The sequence below is a fragment of the Setaria viridis genome, chromosome 5 (assembly GCF_005286985.2).
Source record: "Setaria viridis chromosome 5, Setaria_viridis_v4.0, whole genome shotgun sequence".
In the NCBI taxonomy this organism is placed as follows: Eukaryota; Viridiplantae; Streptophyta; class Magnoliopsida; order Poales; family Poaceae; genus Setaria; species Setaria viridis.
In genome coordinates this window covers 9,365,789-9,383,880 of record NC_048267.2, presented here as the reverse complement: position 1 = coordinate 9,383,880, position 18,092 = coordinate 9,365,789, and the positions used below count along the sequence as shown (strand labels likewise).

General features: G+C 51.1%; 1 protein-coding gene across 1 annotated transcript; it reads left to right on the top strand.

Moving 5' to 3' along the window:
- Positions 1–13,985: 13,985 nt before the first annotated feature.
- Positions 13,986–17,588, top strand: LOC117855062 (galactinol--sucrose galactosyltransferase). Its single transcript, XM_034737338.2, has 2 exons — positions 13,986–15,351; positions 16,285–17,588. The coding sequence occupies exons 1-2, from the start codon at positions 14,128–14,130 to the stop codon at positions 17,407–17,409; spliced, it is 2,349 nt and encodes a 782-aa protein (XP_034593229.1). The 5' UTR covers positions 13,986–14,127; the 3' UTR covers positions 17,410–17,588.
- The last annotated feature ends 504 nt before the right edge of the window (positions 17,589–18,092 follow it).

Here is an 18,092-nt window from a genome sequence, read left to right as displayed (position 1 = left end):
ATGCCGAGAAATGATCTTCGTTGAAGATACAATCAGCGTACCGGGCTGTGAGTAAGTCCCCTGTAAGGGGCTCCAGGTATTTAATGATCGACGGAGATAAATACCCCACATAGATCCCCATTTTCCTGTGAGGGCCCATAGTTGTACGCTTTGGTGGTGAGATCGGTACGTATATTGCGCAACCGAATTTCCATAGATGGGAAATACTTGGAGGATCACCACGAACCAATTGCAACGAGGAGGTTGCATGGTATGCAATTGGGCGCAATTGTATTAAGTCCGCAGCGTGTAGGACTGCGTGACCCCAACATGAGGTTGGTAGATTACAATCTTCCAACAGTGGTCTAGCAATAAGCTTTATTCTCTTGATGAGAGATTCAGCTAAACCATTTTGTGTATGGACATATGGTACAGAATGTTAAACTTCAATTCCTAAGGCTATACAATAATCATTGAAGGCTTTGGAAGAAAATTCTGCTGCATTGTCCAACCTAATTGATTTTATCCAGTGTTCAGGCTGATTTGCTCTAAGTCTGATGACTTGTGCTATCAATTTTGCAAAAGCATGGTTCCGTGTTGATAATAGACACACATGAGACCATCTTGTGGATGCATCTATTAGAACCATGAAATACCTGAAAGGTCCAGATAAAGGTTGAATAGGTCCACATATGTCTCCTTGAATGCGTTCAAGGAACTTGAGTGGTTCAGCCTGTATTTTGAGATGTGAGGGTCTCAAAATTAATTTCCCAGTTGCACATGAGGTGCACATAAAATCTGATGATTGTGGGAATTTGTTATTGCTCATACCGTGACCATGTGAATTGCTAATGATTTTTCTCATCATCCCGACACTAGGATGGCCAAGGTGATCATGCCAAGTTTTGAATGCGTTCACATTCTGAAAAATCACTTTGTATGCAACATGTGGTACGGGTTTGACGTATGTGTAGTACAATCCGGACGAGAGAGAACACTTTTTCGAGTGTCTGTTTGCCATATCTGTTATCTTTAGTCAAGATGAGAAACTCATCTTTGTTTTCTTCATGTGTTTCGACATGAATCCCATTTTTACGGATATCTCTATAACTTAGTTGGGTACATGTTGAATCAGGATATAATAATGCTTTCTCGATATCAATTTGTGTACCCGTTGGAAGTATGATGGTGGCTCTGCCGGAACCAACTATCATAGCATCGCGTCCTGCGATGGTCAAAATTTGTCCCTCCCTCTTTGTAAGAGTTTGGAAATATTTGACTTCCCTAAGTATAGTATTTGTGGTACAATTGTCCACAAGCCACAACTCTTCATCCATCGGATCGACTCCCATATGAATCTATATAATGCAGAATTTAAATTCATAAATATCATGCAAGATATAGAAAAAAAATACATACTAAGTAATTAAATTGTGCAACATTACATCTGAAAATAAACTAGCAATATCATGTTTTTAATACAATCACAATACATGCAACTAAATTAGCTAAGGTACGAAGCCTAGATAATGTCTCCGAACATGTCGTTGAAAGCATATTCCATAAGCATGTTGTCCACATCCAGGAAGTTGTCCTCTTCAGTTGGCGGAATCTTGGTGTCACTCGGTCCCGCTCCATGAGGGATGGGGTCCATAGATCCAGTCTCCAGCAATTGAGAGGTGAAGTGTGCTTCATACTTCTGTGAGTTTTGTCCTTGACCTATGGACTTCATGTATAAATCAACCAGATGCTTGGGGGTTCTGCATTTCTTAGCTACATGATTGTAGCAACCACACCTGTAGCAGGTGATCTTGTTGCTATTATCATTTTTAGGCTTGGATATGCCTTTTTCCTTTTTGAAGTTCCCACGTGGTTTGCGTGCTCTTTTAGGCTTGCCTTTGCCTGAGGAATTTCCAGTATGTGTATTTTCCTTCGGTCCATTTTTCTTCACGTTCGCATGTACTTCAGGCAGAGGAGTAGTGCCTAGAGGGCGCTGGGTAGAGTTCCATACGAAAATCTCATGATTTTTTTCTGCCTGACGTAATGTCTGAATCAATGAAGAAAAAACAGACAACCCAGGTTGTGGCCTGAGGCTTGGCTTGGCCCAACTTGTGCGGCCCAGCTAGTTGCTGGTGTGGCCTGCTGTTGATGCAGCCCAGCTTGCTAGTGCGGCCACACGTAGAGCCTTAAGGCCTGGCTCGCACATATGCAGAGTCTCGCGATGCCTGGTGCACGCTCCGAAGCCTCTCGCGACTCCTCGCGTGCTCCGCCGCCGTAATAGCTTCTGCCGCCGCAATAGCTTCTGCCGCCGCCGCTTCTTCTACCGGCACCATAGCCATCGATCCTCCGCCTCTGTCGCCAGATCCACGCCCGCGCAGCCCGGATCTGCCTCCCCCTCACTCCCCCTAGCCTCTTGCTTCTTCGCTCAAGCCTCCCCCTCACCTGGAGGTGGGGGACAGCGGCTGCCGCCGCTAGCGTTGGTCCCGACCGGCGCAGGCACGTGCCCGGTCGGGATCATGTTCCAGCGAAGCCCGAGGCGGCGGTTGGCCGCTACGGTCGCAGTGGCGCGTCCAGGACAGCTCGAGTTGGTCGGAGGAGGGGGTGGAGGAGCAAGCTCCGGCTCGTCGAAGACCACAGGCGCGCCTGGAGGCGTTGTGTTGATGTACAGCGGCAGAGCTCCGCGTCGCGCGGCGATGGTGTGGCGAGGAGCTGGCGTCGACGTCATGAGCGGCGAGTACATTGGCGAGTATGTTGGCGTCAGGGTACGGCGGGGTGTCGGCGACGGAGTGCGGTGGTGATGTTCAGACCTCAGCCGCGTCGACCGTCCATGCTGCGCGCAGTAGCGACGTGAGGTCACCAGGATCCTTCCCGGCGCCAGGCAATCCTCCGGCGGCGATGGTGGTCCTTGACGGAGAGCGAGGTCGGCCTCGCGGCGAGCGGCGTCGTCGACGTCGTGGCGTCCGCCCCGCCGTCCTCCTGCGGGAGGGATCATAGGGCCACGGCCGGTGAAGCCGGCATCATGGTTCCTGTTGCGGCGAGGGCGGCGCATTGGGGCTCGGAGGAGCGCATTGAGCTCCTGGTGCATGAGGCGACGCACTCAGCGAGGAAAAAGGAAAACGGATTCAACAGATGGTGAGTTCCTCGACGGCATCTTACCCTCTACGACTTCCGGCGAACTCTTTCCTATTGCTCAGTGGAGAACTAAGGTGCTGATAACGTGTTGTGAATGTAAACAGAGGAAGATTCGAGAGAGGAAGGAGATGAACAGTGAATCAGATGTCATTATTAATCAATGATGATTATATATATATATATATATATATATATATATATATATATATATATATATATATATATATATATATATAGGCTCAGTAAGAAGAGGTTAGAGGATAAACTCCTAAAGAAGCCTTACGATGGGCAACTCCACTTCGTCCATAATCAGGGATGTGCCCACGTCGTAGGCAAGACCCGCATGGCCCACTAGCGCATGCGCGGGATTTTTCCCGCCTCCAGCTTTGGACGAGGTCAAAGCAATATTATTTGCAACACATAAATAACTTTCTTCCGGAAGATAAGATGAATAGGATTCCCGGCGCGCCGCTCGCTTCCGGCCTTCCGGCCGTTTCTGCTCCGTCGGAGCAGTTTATGATGGGCCAGAAACTGTTACGGCACGCACCACGCAGTGCGTGGGCTTTTGGGCTGTAAAGGTAGCCTCCTATTATGGGCCAAATTTTCACAGTGTGAATTTGAATTTTCTTTTTTGGGGTACACGAACGGATGATTCACTCTTGCTTACAATTTTTACCTAATGATGAAGATGCGTGCAATTACAAGACTCACAAACATAAAAGTAGGTGGATACTAGGATCTCCCACGACTACAATTTCTTTTAGAAAACATGCCTTAGCATGTATTTCATTAAGACTTAAGAGGTCCCACGACTACATCCCCTTTTTTCCGGTGCTTTCAATGCTTCAGGAGTTCAGGTTATGCATGGTGCTGATTTTGTCACTAGGAAATCTGTCGGGAGTGGAGTCGAGTACTCGAGTAGGTTATGCAAGTGACAACTGAGTGGTGACACCATGCTTGAAGAGTTCAGGTTATGCATGGTGTATTGGTGCTCTACGCAGTTTTCTTCAGGCACCTTTGCTTGCCCATGCTTTTTAAACAGTTAGATAAATTCGTCTGCCTAATCTAAGGGTCCGTTTGGTTCCCTTTGCTTATTTTTAAGCAAGTGTCACATCAATATTTAGATACTAATTAGGAGTATTAAACGTAGACTATTTACAAAACTCATTACATAAGTGGAGGCTAAACAGCAAGACGAATCTATTAAGCCTAATTAATCCATCATTAGCAAATGTTTACTGTAGCAACACATTGTCAAATCATGGACTAATTAGGCTTAATAGATTCGTCTCGCCGTTTAGCCTCCACTTATGTAATCGGTTTTGTAAATAGTCTACGTTTAATACTCCTAATTAGTATCTAAACATTCGATGTGACGGGTGCTTAAATTTAGGCAAGTGAAGCAAACCAGGTCTAACCTCCCAAGGGAGTGCTAGAATACTCCAGATGCTTCTTTTTGTGGCGTGGAGGACGTACTAAGAACGAGAAAGGAAATCTGACGCAGACTTGCGGAACGTGGAAGCTGCTAGTGCTAGCTCGAGCCCGTCGGGGCCTCGGGGTCGTTTATTCGGTTGAACCCCGAGAAAGGGCACGGCGACAGCACGCCAGTGGCCAAACACGAAAGGTCAAAACAGTGGATCGACGACCTGACCTGATTCCCAGAACAGCAGGCTATTGGATCGGTGCCTGGCTACAGTAACCCCGGCATCCACTAATCGAGATGCATGCGTGCGTGGCAGGGTCTGACTGATTCTCGGATCGGCCGGCCCTACCCGATCGAGTCGCGACACGCGAGTGTTCTAGACTTGGCAGAGGAGCCCAACGAGAAAGACCGGCCGATTTCCATGAATCCATGATGGCCAGAGACAAGGCAGAACACACTTCATTTTTTAGCTTGCTATCTCCCTTCATTTAGCCTGCTATCTCCCTTCATTCTAAATGATTCTGAATATTATTATGCATCTAAAACATACATTATACACTATAATATCTATATATCTTGAAAAGCTAAAACGATCTATAATTTGGAACGAAGGGAGTAGTTCGTAAACTGCGGGCACCACGTTGGTAATAAAAATAAAAATAAAAAATAGGGCGTTGTGCGTTCAATTGAAACTTTTTATCGGCCCAGCCTACAGGTCGAGATCCACGCAATACACAATTGAAAAAATCGACCAGGAAACGAACGCACTATGGCGTTACGAGCCGAAATTGACCTGATACCGTCCTTTTCACGAAAGGGTCCGATGCAACGGGGCCATGCTTGGATGAACACCTGGCCGAATCCTCGCCGGTGAACCCCGCCGACCATGGAGCATCAGCTGTAGACGTACTCGGTGCCACCGCCCAAGCAACCGGCCGGGTAGCGTGCCGCGGCGTTCCCGCGCCGCCCGCCAAGGCCGCAACGGTCAATTCCGCACCCCTGATCCGGTAGCGGCGCCCGCCCACCAACCAGTCACCTCGCCGGCGTTGTCCGCCTCGAGTACGTGGCAAGTGGCGCCACGCGTCGAGAGCCCAGGCGTCCCGCGCCGCGTGCCTTTTGCCTTCATCCACAAGACATGCAGGTATTACGGTATACCGAAGCTTGGGCCCGCCCGGACGCGCGCCACCGCTCACCGGCCGGCCGGCCGGCCACCCCTGTACTGCTGTACAGAGGCCGCGTCGCGCCGGCGCCGGCGTGCCACGGCGTTCGCGCTGCGGGTCCGGGCGGCCCCACTTATCCTCTCCCCTTTGCATCCGTGGCACTTTCCTGTATAAGGTATTGACCGCGCACACTAGTACTGACCCATAGCCTCGTCTCAGACCAGGTGTCGATGGACGATGGATGCCGAGGCCGGCGAGACACGGTTCCCCGTCGGTGGCGCCCGCCCGCCCGTCGCTTGCTAACCCGGCTGGTGGCGAAAGCGATCCGGGATCTCGATCGTGATCCCAGCACCGTCGCACGTAGGTACGATTCGCTTGCTGATTGGCCGGTCGTCGTCCCACGAGACGACGTGCACCGGCCAAGCATTTTCCCCGAACTGGAACCGCTCCACGAGTCTCAGGGCCCCCTGATCGAAGTGTCGCCGGGTGATAGGCAGGTCGGGCCTGCGCGCGCGCGGCTCAAGGGAAGACGCCCGGCGTCGTCACGACGGGTTACCTACCGGCCGGCCTCATGCTGCCTGCCTCTCGCCTGGCGGCACATCCTCCATTCGATCACCGTCCGCGTTGGTGTTCGTTGGAAAGCTCCAGCGCGTGGGTGGGGCGTGGCTGGATGCCCTGCGTCGGTGCAGCGACGAGCACAGTAGATCTCAACTGCCAACGACCGGCTCCCAGCACGGATCCCAGCGTACGTGGAGGTCGAGCCAGGGTCCGATGCGATCCACCAGGGATGCAGAGCCAGGTGAATCTGCAGCTTCCTTTTCATGTGTTCGTTCATCTCGAGTTTCTACTTGCGTTTCTACTTGCTTTCTAAAAAAATGATCGTGGTTACACATCACTGCATCAGCTACTATGTCAGTTCGCATCATATCGGGAGGACGATAGAGAGTCTTGGAAGCGGAGTTGCGGTGTCCGGTGGGCTACGAGCTGCGCAAAAGGATGAATCGACACCGCAACTCGTAGCCACGAGTCGGTATTCGGCAGCCATCGCCAGTATTTTTTGGTTGGGTTTTCGGCAACTCATCGCCAGTATTTTTTGGTTGGGTTTTCGGCAGCCATGAGTCATGACTGACCGGACCGGAGTGTGTTTTTGACAAACTGGCGATGGGTAAGGTCGTCAAAATCATCATCATCATCGAAAGGATGAATCGATAGGAAAAGTTGGAGCCTAGGAACCTTCAGTACTCGGTGCTAACCTTGCGGTTGCAGTGTGACAGTGTGTGGCCGTGAGGGTATGTAGGTTCTCTTCAACTGTTCAACAGGACAACGCAACCGCATGCAGGCTGCTCTTTTTTCTTTTTTGGCGGGGTCAAAATTAAGGAGCAGAGCTGTGTGGCTGTCTCTGTTAACTTGCCTGTCTAGGAGGTTCTGGATATTAGGAGGTGGCTGACTTCTCCCCGACCCCAAGTCCCGATTGTTCTGGACCTCCGGCCGGGTAGGAACCCTGCGAGCGAGGCAACGCAACGCAACGCAACAAGCCAACAACCACCAGGTCGAGAGCTTTCCCGCCGGGTGCGCGCCTGGTGCCGTCATTTTACGGTACCATCAAATGTTGCACAGCATTTCTTCCTGTCTAGCAACGTAAGCTGTGTTTTGATTTTGGAAAAGGTCAAACTCAACAGGTTTTGATCGAAATAATACTCAGTTTTCGTGCAAGTTGCATGTAGATATCCATGCGCATAGCACTTTAAAGATGGATACTGATTTTGAAGCATTTGACAGTACTGTCAGGGACTTTAGATGTCAAAATCCATTTTGAAATACTTGTCGCCTACCAAATTAAAATATGCCTTGCGCTGATGATCATGAAATAGCGGTAGTTTAGTACGCTAGCTAGCTAGCTTCAATTCAAGCGTGCTTTGTCCTTTCCACCTATCTTCACATGATTGATGTACCTTGTTAGTACTTGCTACTGCAGGTAATTTTAACGTGGTTTATTAGGAATCAGCTAGATGATCATAGTACGCCACCTGAAAACTAGTTTTGATCGCGCAAGCTTATTAAGGTCTGTCAGAATCAGTAAGGCATCATCAAGCTTATTGTGTACCGTACACACGATGCATCGTCATGCTCATGCAATGCATGGTTTCGAAATTTGCACGGCACGGTCCCAAGGTCCATCGGCATCTCATCTCAGGATTAAGGCCCATATCGGGCAGGCCGCAGGCGTAGGCCCCTGATGGCTGGCCTGCTGACGGTTCAACTTGAACTCCGGACAACGTACGTTAGCACCTCTGGAAGGCGCCGTGCTGGTGCTGCACGTCCACCTGTGCTCCACGTCCACGTACACGTACACGTGGCCACCCCGCGTGTGTCAGATGAGGTACGCATGGTGATCGACCGATGCATGGATGGACGACGTATGCGTACGCGCCGCGGGAGAGCCACACGCATGTGGACGAACTCATCCATTACCGTACGCACGCACTGCAAGAGGAGATAGCTAGCTAGCTAGGCTGGAAGATGCGATGCATATGGATCAAGATGAATCTCGCTTTCGTGTTGCTTTCTTTACCTTTGAACAAAGAGAGAGATTCCGCAAGATCTATCGCGCACATGCTCGTGTGTTGCGCGGTTGATACCTGCTGATCTGTATACGGGCATACGGCCGTACAATTTCGGAGGAGGTACTCAATAACACCGAGAAAAGCGAGCTTAGCATAGCTCGATTAGGTTCATCCTAATCGAATCTTGGATTCCTAATTCAAAAATTAACGGTACCGTTCTTTCATAGTAATTACAAGCGATGTACCATCGATAATAAGACACTAGCTAGGGTAAGTTCATGGGCGGACCCAAGGCCCGGCGAGCCTGGGCAGGCTCCTTGCCGAGCGCACAGTGGAGAAATGTACTGGCAAACACACGTGGCTAGCACGTAGAATCACGTTAGAGCTGATGACGTCGATCACGGGAAAGCCTTTGCGGCGCGACGTTCCCAGTACTGCTTGCGCCTGCGTGGCAGCACGGGGGCATCAGGCGGGCGTGGTAGCTGCGGCCGGCAGCTCAGTGGCGTCAGACAGTCGATGCGCTTGAGCGTGTGGGCAAGCTCAAAGCCGCCAGTGCAGCCTCTTACCGTACGTAGGCAGCTGCAGCATATCTTGAGTTCATTTATGGTTCTCAAATCTCAAGGAATGCATACAGCAAGCGAAAGTTCATGAGCCAAGGTGGTTACTGAATAAATTAGTTTTTACTCTTGATTTTTAATGAAAAGTTATCATTAGACATCGGTAGAAAACTCACCTTCCATTCAACATTTTTTCTGGTTGTCTTTGGATCAGGACTAGAGGATCTTTAGTCCCGGGTCAAAAATGAACCATCGACGGGGGAGTTTTAGTCCCGGTTGGTGCCCCCTTTAGTCCCGGTTGGTGTTTCCAACCGGGATAAAAGCGCTCTCTCTCCACCGGTGGCAAGCAACACTCCCTTAACTTCTCCTCGCGCAAGCCTCCTCTCCCTTTTTCCTCGAGCAGGCCTCTTTCTCTTCTTCTTATCTTCTCTCCTCCTCCTCTCCCTTTAATTTCTTCCAGGCGGAGCGGCGGGCGAGCGGGCGACCGACTCCCGACGGCCGGCTTGCTAGGGGCGGCGAGTTGAGCGGCGGGCAAGCGAGCGGCGGCCGGCGCGGGCAGCGCGCAACCTCTTTTTTTTATTTTTTTAACCTTTTTAGTCCCGGTTGTTATTACCAACCGGGACTAAAGGGGTCTTTAGTCCCAGGTGAATGACCGGAACTAAAGAAAGGGACCTTTTGTCCCGAATAGTTAGTTCCGATTGGTTTTTCAGGATATATGTCCCTTACCAAGCGGAACTAAAGTTGAGTTTTCCACCAGTGAGATAATCACTTCATCGGTGCCCTAGTTACTTGTCGAGGGTGTCTCCTTTGGAGATTATCGGTCTTTTGGTAAGTTTATCAATGGCAAAATAGGCACTTTGGTCCTTAAACTTCATGGTCAACTTCATCCCTCAACTTTCAGATTGGCCAATTTAATCCCTCAACTTTCATTTTTAGGTCAAACTCGTACTTATGTTGATGTGTGCTCTATTTTAGCATAACTCTAATGCAAAACGTCGATTTTACCCTTAGCTCATCTAGGTCAAACATTTATATGCTCATACTCTCTTAATACATACACATAACAATATTTTTTTAAACTAACAGAAAATATGGTTTCTAAAAAGTATATTTGCTCGTACTTTTTAAAGTTATTTATGTGCTCATACGAATTTGATAGGCAAAATATATTATACTCAAATAAATATTTACTCATATTCTTTTGGTATATATACAACTCAATGTTTACTCATATTCATTTGGTATATATACAACTCAATGTGTGTAGGCATGTTCTAAAATCAACATGTGCTCACGTACTTGTGGTACGTTATACATGCTCCATGCATGTATTCATACTCCCTCCACAAACCTATGTATCCTCATATTTATTTTGGATCACATGTTATATGATTCTAAAGGTGAAAATTGAAGAGAGAAAAGAGACAATGGTAAAATGGACCTTTTGTATTAGTTTCGTAGCAATATGGAGCCACGTATTAGTACAAGAATGAGTTTGATCAAAAATGAAAGTTGAGGGACTCAATTGACCAATCTGAAAGTTAAGGGATGAAGTTGACTCTTGTGTGTAAAGTTCAGGGACCTGGACACCTATTTTGCATTTATCAATCTTAAAAATAGCAGTAGAGGCCCGAAGTACACTTTGATTTAGTCAAGCTTTCTTTTTTCTCGGCCCGGCCCAGGTCGAGATCAACATGCAAATTTAATTTAGTTAATGGCAAGTACTGCTAGGCAAATCTTGTTGGGTTGTAAAATCGACGAAAAGTCTCTTATCTCTGCTAGATTAGTTTTACTCTCCTTTCACGAAAGGGGCGGTGGCATCCTGCACGTACACCTGGAAGACTCCTCGCAAGTGTACCCAGCCGACCATTCAACTGGTAGCTGCCACCGCCCAAGCACCATCGGCCCGTCAAATCATACGGAGTATGGCGTTTTCGTCTTACGGTCCTTGCTTATTTTTAAGCAAGTGTCACATCAATATTTAGATAGTAATTAGGAGTATTAAACGTAGACTATTTATAAAACCTATTACATAAGTGGAGGCTACACAGCGAGACGAACCTATTAAGCCTAATTAATCCATCATTAGCAAATGTTTACTGTAGCAACACATTGTCAAATCATGGACTAATTAGGCTTAATAGATTCGTCTCGCCGTTTAGCCTCCACTTATGTAATGGATACGTTTAATACTCCTAATTAGTATCTAAACATTCGATGTGACGGGTGCTTATTTAAAATAAAAATAAGCAAACCAACCAAACCAGGCATTAAAAAAAAAGTCATCCTTTTTCGCCAGCCCCGCACTGGTCAATTCTTATCCTTGATTTTTTTCCCCTTGTGTACCCAATGGTTCTTCAGGGACCATCAGCTTATGCCGTGCAAATTACCAATACCTTATTACCTGATCAACGGGCTGATCAAGAAACAGACAAATAAACAGTTGACAACGACATCCCCGTTTTATCTCCATCTCTGTCTCTCTTTTTCTGGGTCGGTGTACCCGCACGTCAAATCTTCAATTCCCACGGCGTGTGCATGCCTGCTTGCGAGTTGCGAAAGCCGTGCGTCGGAGTTGCCACCTCGCACCGGCCGGGTAGCGCGCGGCGCGCACCAACCGGCGACTGGTTACCTGCAGCACCACGGCGGCACCCGTCGTCCACCCAGAGGTGCCACGGCAGGCGGCCGCACGGGATGCGTCCTGCAGGAGAGGCTCGACGCCGCATGCCTTCATCCACAAGTCATGCAGCACGTCGGGTCACACGCGCCCCGCCTCGAGACAGGAGGAGGACACCGAAGCTTCGGCTCCGGACGCGCGCCACCGCCCATGAAACCAGAGAGCTCCTATCCGGCCGACCGGCGACGTGCCACGGCGTACGCCCTCCCGTGGGCCCCGGGCAGCCGGGCCCACTTATCCGGTTGTTTTGCATCCGTGGCACCTTTCTGGATAGCTAGGGTGTTGACCGATCGTCGATCCGCACGGTGACGTCGTGAGGAGGACACGGTTTTGAACGGTGACCTGCCGCATCTTTAGGCCAACTGTGGATTTTGAAAATCTAGATGGTTTTCAAGAATCCAGATTCTTAGCAAAATCTGGATGGTGTTGTTTAGATCATAGATTCCAAAATCTGATTGTATGCTAATTTGTTAAATAGATGTTTTTTATGATCTAGCTACTCAAAAGAGTGGACAATAGCAGATTGATAATTATCTAAAAGGTTGATGGATAAAATGGTAAAATATGCATGCAAAATCTGGTAGAATCAACCTTTGAGCAGCTTCTGGGATTTTGAAAATCCAAAATCTAGATCGTAGAATCAGGTCAGATGTCTGGAGGGCAATCCAAATTCTGGATTTTGGATTTTGAGAATATGACGTTCTCCGAACGGTGCCTTAAACGATGGACGTGCACACTTGCCTCCTTGGTTGCGTTGCGACGATGCCGCCGTCCGTGACAGCACGCTGCAGTGGCTGGCCCGCCTCTGCAGTGACGAGACGGAACCGTGCAAACCCAACCGCCAACGACCTCCTCCCGGCTACGTGGAGCTCTGGACTTGACCCCGGGGCCCGGGCTTGGTCGGCCGCAATATGCGCTCGGGAGATGGCCCTGTGCAAATTTCATTCTGGTCAGTGTTCAAACCTCAAAAGTATGGTTACCGGTGAACATTATCATTTTCTTTATCCATTTAGAAATGTAATCCACTCTGGTGCGTGTGCGTAAGCGTTCGTGTGCACAGGCACCTCATAAACGCACGACGGCACGAGTACGGACAAGGGGCACATTCCCATAGATTGGCAAATAAAGGAAGGAACAAAAAAGGCCTTGTTTAGTTGCCCAACTTTAGGGTGCCAAAATTACTATAGCAACACTGTAGCGTTTCGTTTGTATTTGTGAATTATTGTCCAAATATTGACTAATTAGACTCAAAAGATTCGTCTCGCAAAGTACAATAAAACTGTGCAATTAGTTTTTAATTTCGTCTACATTTAGTACTCCATGCATATATCGCAAGTTTGATGTGGTGGAGAATCTTCTTTTTGCATAGTGCTAAAGTTGAAATTTGGGGGTGAAATAACAAGACCAAAATTGGCCATAAACGAGCGGAGGAGAGGAAACAAGGATTCCAGAATTGTGGCGGAGCGGAGGAGAGCAAAGCAGAAGGTGCAGCCGGGCAGGAGGGGAGGCCATTCTCGAAAGGCCTGGAGGCGGCCTGGATTCTGGTGGTCCGCGGTCCAGGGGCTTGGACAAAAAGTCAAGTGAGCCCAAAGGGCCGAAACGTCGACGTTACCGCGACCAGGGGGAAGTCACTTGCCACGTCGACGTTATTAGCACTAAGAACACGACACGTGGCCTGCGAGACTACACGTCGCCCGAGGGCCCGGCCGAGTCCGGGGGGTTGTCCGTTGCTTGACCCAGTGCTACGGGCGGCTAGGGTCCAGTATCACCAAGATCCTGGAGAAATAAAATAAAGAAAATATCCTCAAAGTACGTGATTAGAGATCCATGCTCATGGGACGTCAACGTCCCGTGGTACTGGTACCCGCAAAAAAACGTCCTGTGTTACCCCCTGCACAAGACGCACGGCAACAGAAACGTACAAAACTTTTCCTTGTCCGATGATACAAAAATTAGTATTGAATCGATATAGGTACAAAACCAAGTATGGAGATGTTCATTGCACTATCATGCATTATTAGCCAAAACTTACGGGATCCTGTCAATTTTACCGCATCCGCACAACCTAATCTTAGGCGGATAAGTACCGTTATCCGTGACAGATTTTTTTTTTGAAATAATTTATCCGTGACAGATACTAGTGTGATATTGTCATGCCCCCATGTGGAAACAACATCACCGACATGCAGAAATCTCGGCCGTCACAACTTCACCGGGCAACGCTATCGGCTCTTGATTGCACGAGATCTCAGAAAGGATGAGGCGGGCACACGGTGCAGAGAGCTATTTCCAAGTTACAAAATCAACAGCGCGATCGGCTCGCCAGAAAATAACCCCAGATTAATTAGCGCGCGAAGCTTCGCCACACGCTGGTTTTAGGTCGGTGAAAGTTACCGTTTCCATGTAAAAGAAATCCCATCCTCCTGGTCGAGGGCACGGGCCCTCGTTGTGGGACCCCCACGATGCCTCTATAAATCCAGTGCCAATTGGCCGCCATGCTTCCACAAAGCACCAAGCTTTAGCACCTCCAGGCAAACCAGAGCCTAAACAATCCTCAACACACCTCTCGAAGACTCCAGCATCCCCAGCCGGGGCGCCAAGCCAGCCAGCCAGCCTCGTCGCCACCTAGCCAGCCATGGCTCCCAACCTCAGCAAGGCCACGCCGGACCTCCTCAGCGACGCGGCCGCCCCCGTCGACGGCCTCAAGGCGCCGTCGCGCTTCACGCTCAGGGGCAAGGACCTCGCCGTCGACGGCCACCCGTTCCTGCTCGACGTGCCGGCCAACATCCGCCTCACCCCGGCGTCGACGATGGTCCCCGCGGCCGCATCCGCCGTCGGCGGCAGCTTCCTCGGCTTCGACGCACCGGCGGCCGAGAGCCGGCACGTGGTGCCCGTCGGCAGGCTCCGCGGCACCCGGTTCATGAGCATCTTCCGCTTCAAGGTGTGGTGGACCACCCACTGGGTCGGCGACAACGGCCGCGACGTGGAGAACGAGACGCAGATGATGCTGCTCGACCGCTCAGCCGGCGGCCGGCCGTACGTGCTGCTGCTCCCCATCGTCGAGGGCCCCTTCCGCGCCTGCCTCGAGTCCGGCAAGGCGGACGACTACGTGGACATGGTGGTGGAGAGCGGGTCCTCGGCGGTGCGCGCCGCCGCGTTCCGGAGCTCCCTGTACCTGCACGCCGGCGACGACCCGTTCGAGCTCGTTCGTGAGGCCGTGCGCGTGGTCCGCGCCCACCTGGGCACGTTCCGGACCATGGACGAGAAGTCCCCGCCGCCGATCGTGGATAAGTTCGGGTGGTGCACGTGGGACGCCTTCTACCTCAAGGTGCACCCGGAGGGCGTGTGGGAGGGCGTCCGCCGGCTCGCCGACGGCGGGTGCCCGCCGGGGATGGTGCTCATCGACGACGGCTGGCAGTCCATCTGCCACGACGACGACGACCCGGCGTCGGGCGCCGAGGGCATGAACCGCACCTCCGCCGGCGAGCAGATGCCGTGCCGGCTCATCAAGTTCCAGGAGAACCACAAGTTCAGAGAGTACAAGCAAGGCGGGATGGGCGCGTTCGTGCGGGAGATGAAGGCGGCGTTCCCGACCGTGGAGCAGGTGTACGTGTGGCACGCGCTCTGCGGGTACTGGGGCGGCCTTCGCCCCGGGACCTCCGGCCTGCCGCCGGCGAAGGTGGTGCCGCCCAGGCTCTCCCCGGGGCTGCAGCGCACCATGGAGGACCTCGCCGTCGACAAGATCGTCAACAACGGCGTCGGGCTCGTGGACCCCGACCGCGCGCACGAGCTCTACGAGGGTTTGCACTCGCACCTCGAGGCCTCCGGCATCGACGGCGTCAAGGTCGACGTCATTCACGTAAGTCGTGGCCACTGTTTTTTTTTTCTTTTTGCAACTTCCTTTTTGCGATGATGAACGTCTTTTTATCTTTCATTAACTCTGATTGCGTGTTACTATTATCGTGATAATTTAGGTTAGTGGTTAGTTTGCTAAAACTGGATTATTCTACTTAATCTCCGTAGTTGAATCGAGTCGGTGCACGGGATGGGGTTAGTGCGTTCCCGAGCATTCCGGATGCGCCCGGGAAGCCAGGGCCAAGGAGCGGGACAGAACTCCAATTTTTTTAAAAAACTTTTTGGGATAATTCTAGGACCGAAGCCTGTAGGCCCGGTGCATAGTGAGTTTTAATTAAGTGCCCCACATGCGACAGAACAATATGGTTTTTTTATGTGTCCTAGAATACGTATATCAGCAAAACTGGTGTTAAAATATATCTATGGTGATGAATTGGAGTCCTATTTAATTTGTTGCATAAATTACCTCAACACAAGCCACTACTAGGTTCGGCGAACCTTTTCCTTCTGACAGTTAGATGCTTCTCGACCGCTAAATATTCCAAAAATGCCTGTTTTATGCTAAAGCTAGTGGTCTTTAATTTTTGAAGGGGGCATTGCTTAGCAAAAATATACATGAAGGGGACGTGTTTGACAGAGAGATACTTATATATCCTTTTCATGCTGTCTTTTTTATTATTACTACAAGAAAATGAAATTGTACCCGAAATCCTCATGCTTGCTAATCCAATTGACGGTAGACAATTTCGGAGGCAATTAAGCAGTAATCCTTTTCACCAGGGAAGCCAGTGTCCTGAGCTGTAGGGTGTAGATTTCGACATTTGACATGCCAGCTTGTTGTAACGGGCAGTTAAAAACATGATTTTTGACAGTTTTGATCTGAAGTAACAAGAATTGACTTGACTAACGGGTCTTGTGATGCGATTGCTTCCTGCAGCTGCTTGAGATGCTGTGCGAGGAGTACGGCGGGCGCGTGGAGCTTGCCAAGGCCTACTTCTCCGGGCTGACGGCGTCGGTGCGGCGCCACTTCGGCGGCAACGGCGTGATCGCGAGCATGGAGCACTGCAACGACTTCATGCTGCTGGGCACGGAGGCGGTGGCGCTGGGCCGCGTCGGCGACGACTTCTGGTGCACGGACCCCTCCGGCGACCCCAACGGCACCTTCTGGCTGCAGGGCTGCCACATGGTGCACTGCGCCTACAACTCGCTGTGGATGGGCAACTTCATCCACCCGGACTGGGACATGTTCCAGTCCACCCACCCCTGCGCCGCCTTCCACGCCGCCTCCCGCGCCGTCTCCGGCGGGCCCATCTACGTCAGCGACTCGGTGGGCCAGCACGACTTCGCGCTGCTCCGCCGCCTCGCGCTCCCCGACGGCACCATCCTCCGGTGCGAGGGCTACGCGCTCCCGTCCCGCGACTGCCTCTTCGCCGACCCGCTCCACGACGGCCGCACCGTGCTCAAGATCTGGAACGTGAACCGCTTCGCCGGCGTCGTCGGCGCATTCAACTGCCAGGGCGGCGGGTGGAGCCCCGAGGCGCGCCGGAACAAGTGCTTCTCGGAGTGCTCTGTGCCCCTCGCGACGCGCGCCTCGCCGGCCGACGTCGAGTGGAGGAGCGGCAAGGGTCCCGGCGTCAGCGTCAAGGGCGTCTCGCAGTTCGCCGTGTACTTGGTCGAGGCCAGGAGGCTGGAGCTCCTGCGCCCCGACGAGGGCGTCGACCTCACCCTCGCGCCATTCACCTACGAGCTCCTCGTCGTCGCCCCCGTGCGCGTCATCTCGCCGGAGCGCGCCGTCAAGTTCGCGCCCATCGGGCTCGCCAACATGCTCAACACTGCCGGCGCCGTACAGGCCTTCGAGACCAAGAAAGACGCGAACGGCGTGATCGCCGAGGTGGCCGTCAAGGGCGCGGGGGAGATGGTGTCGTACTCGTCGGCGAGGCCCAGGCTCTGCAGGGTGAACGGCGAGGAGGCCGAGTTCGCGTACAAGGACGGCATGGTCACCGTCGACGTGCCGTGGTCGGGGTCCTCGTCCAAGCTCTGTCGCGTCGAGTATGTCTACTGAGCCGGGGCGAAACGACTCTGCCCCGGCACATTTGCCTATCATCAGGCTGTAATAATCAAGTGTGAAGGGACTGAAGGGCGAAGTTTTAGAGCTCTTAACGGTTTCATTTTTTTTGTTCGAGTTTCCTTTTGTATAAGGATCCTATAACGTGTGAATTAATGGAGTGCTTTCTTCTGAAATCTCTGGTTCGTTCTGCAATTCTGTTTTGCTCAAAAGGATTGTTCTTTCTGCTCCAAATTCGACTAGGATCCGTGGGGGTGCAAGTGCAAGGTCCATATGTTGAGCTATAAGTTCTGCAAATTGGAGGGAACTAAAAGCTTAAGAACAATCCCTGATCGTGTCATCTGAATTCTGAGCCATTCTTCACCTCAAGCAATGCAGAATGTCTCCCCAGTTGTCATTACAGTTTTAAGGGTTGCCAGTGCCGAAGCCTTGGCTGTGCCGAACTGAATGACGTTGGCGCATGTTTGCCACCTGAGAACAGTCTGTGTTCATCCTAGAAGATTGATGAAAAATGAAAAACAATTCTTTCTCTTGCAGATGAAATACGCCATCTTCACATCCCAAAGAAAAGGGGGGAAAAGGGGAAAGGTATAGGGAGGAGGGGAACAAAGCCCAGCCCAATGATCCCAGCTAAAACAAGCCCATTAGTACTATAAGCTCCGGTGTGGACCAAACAGAAT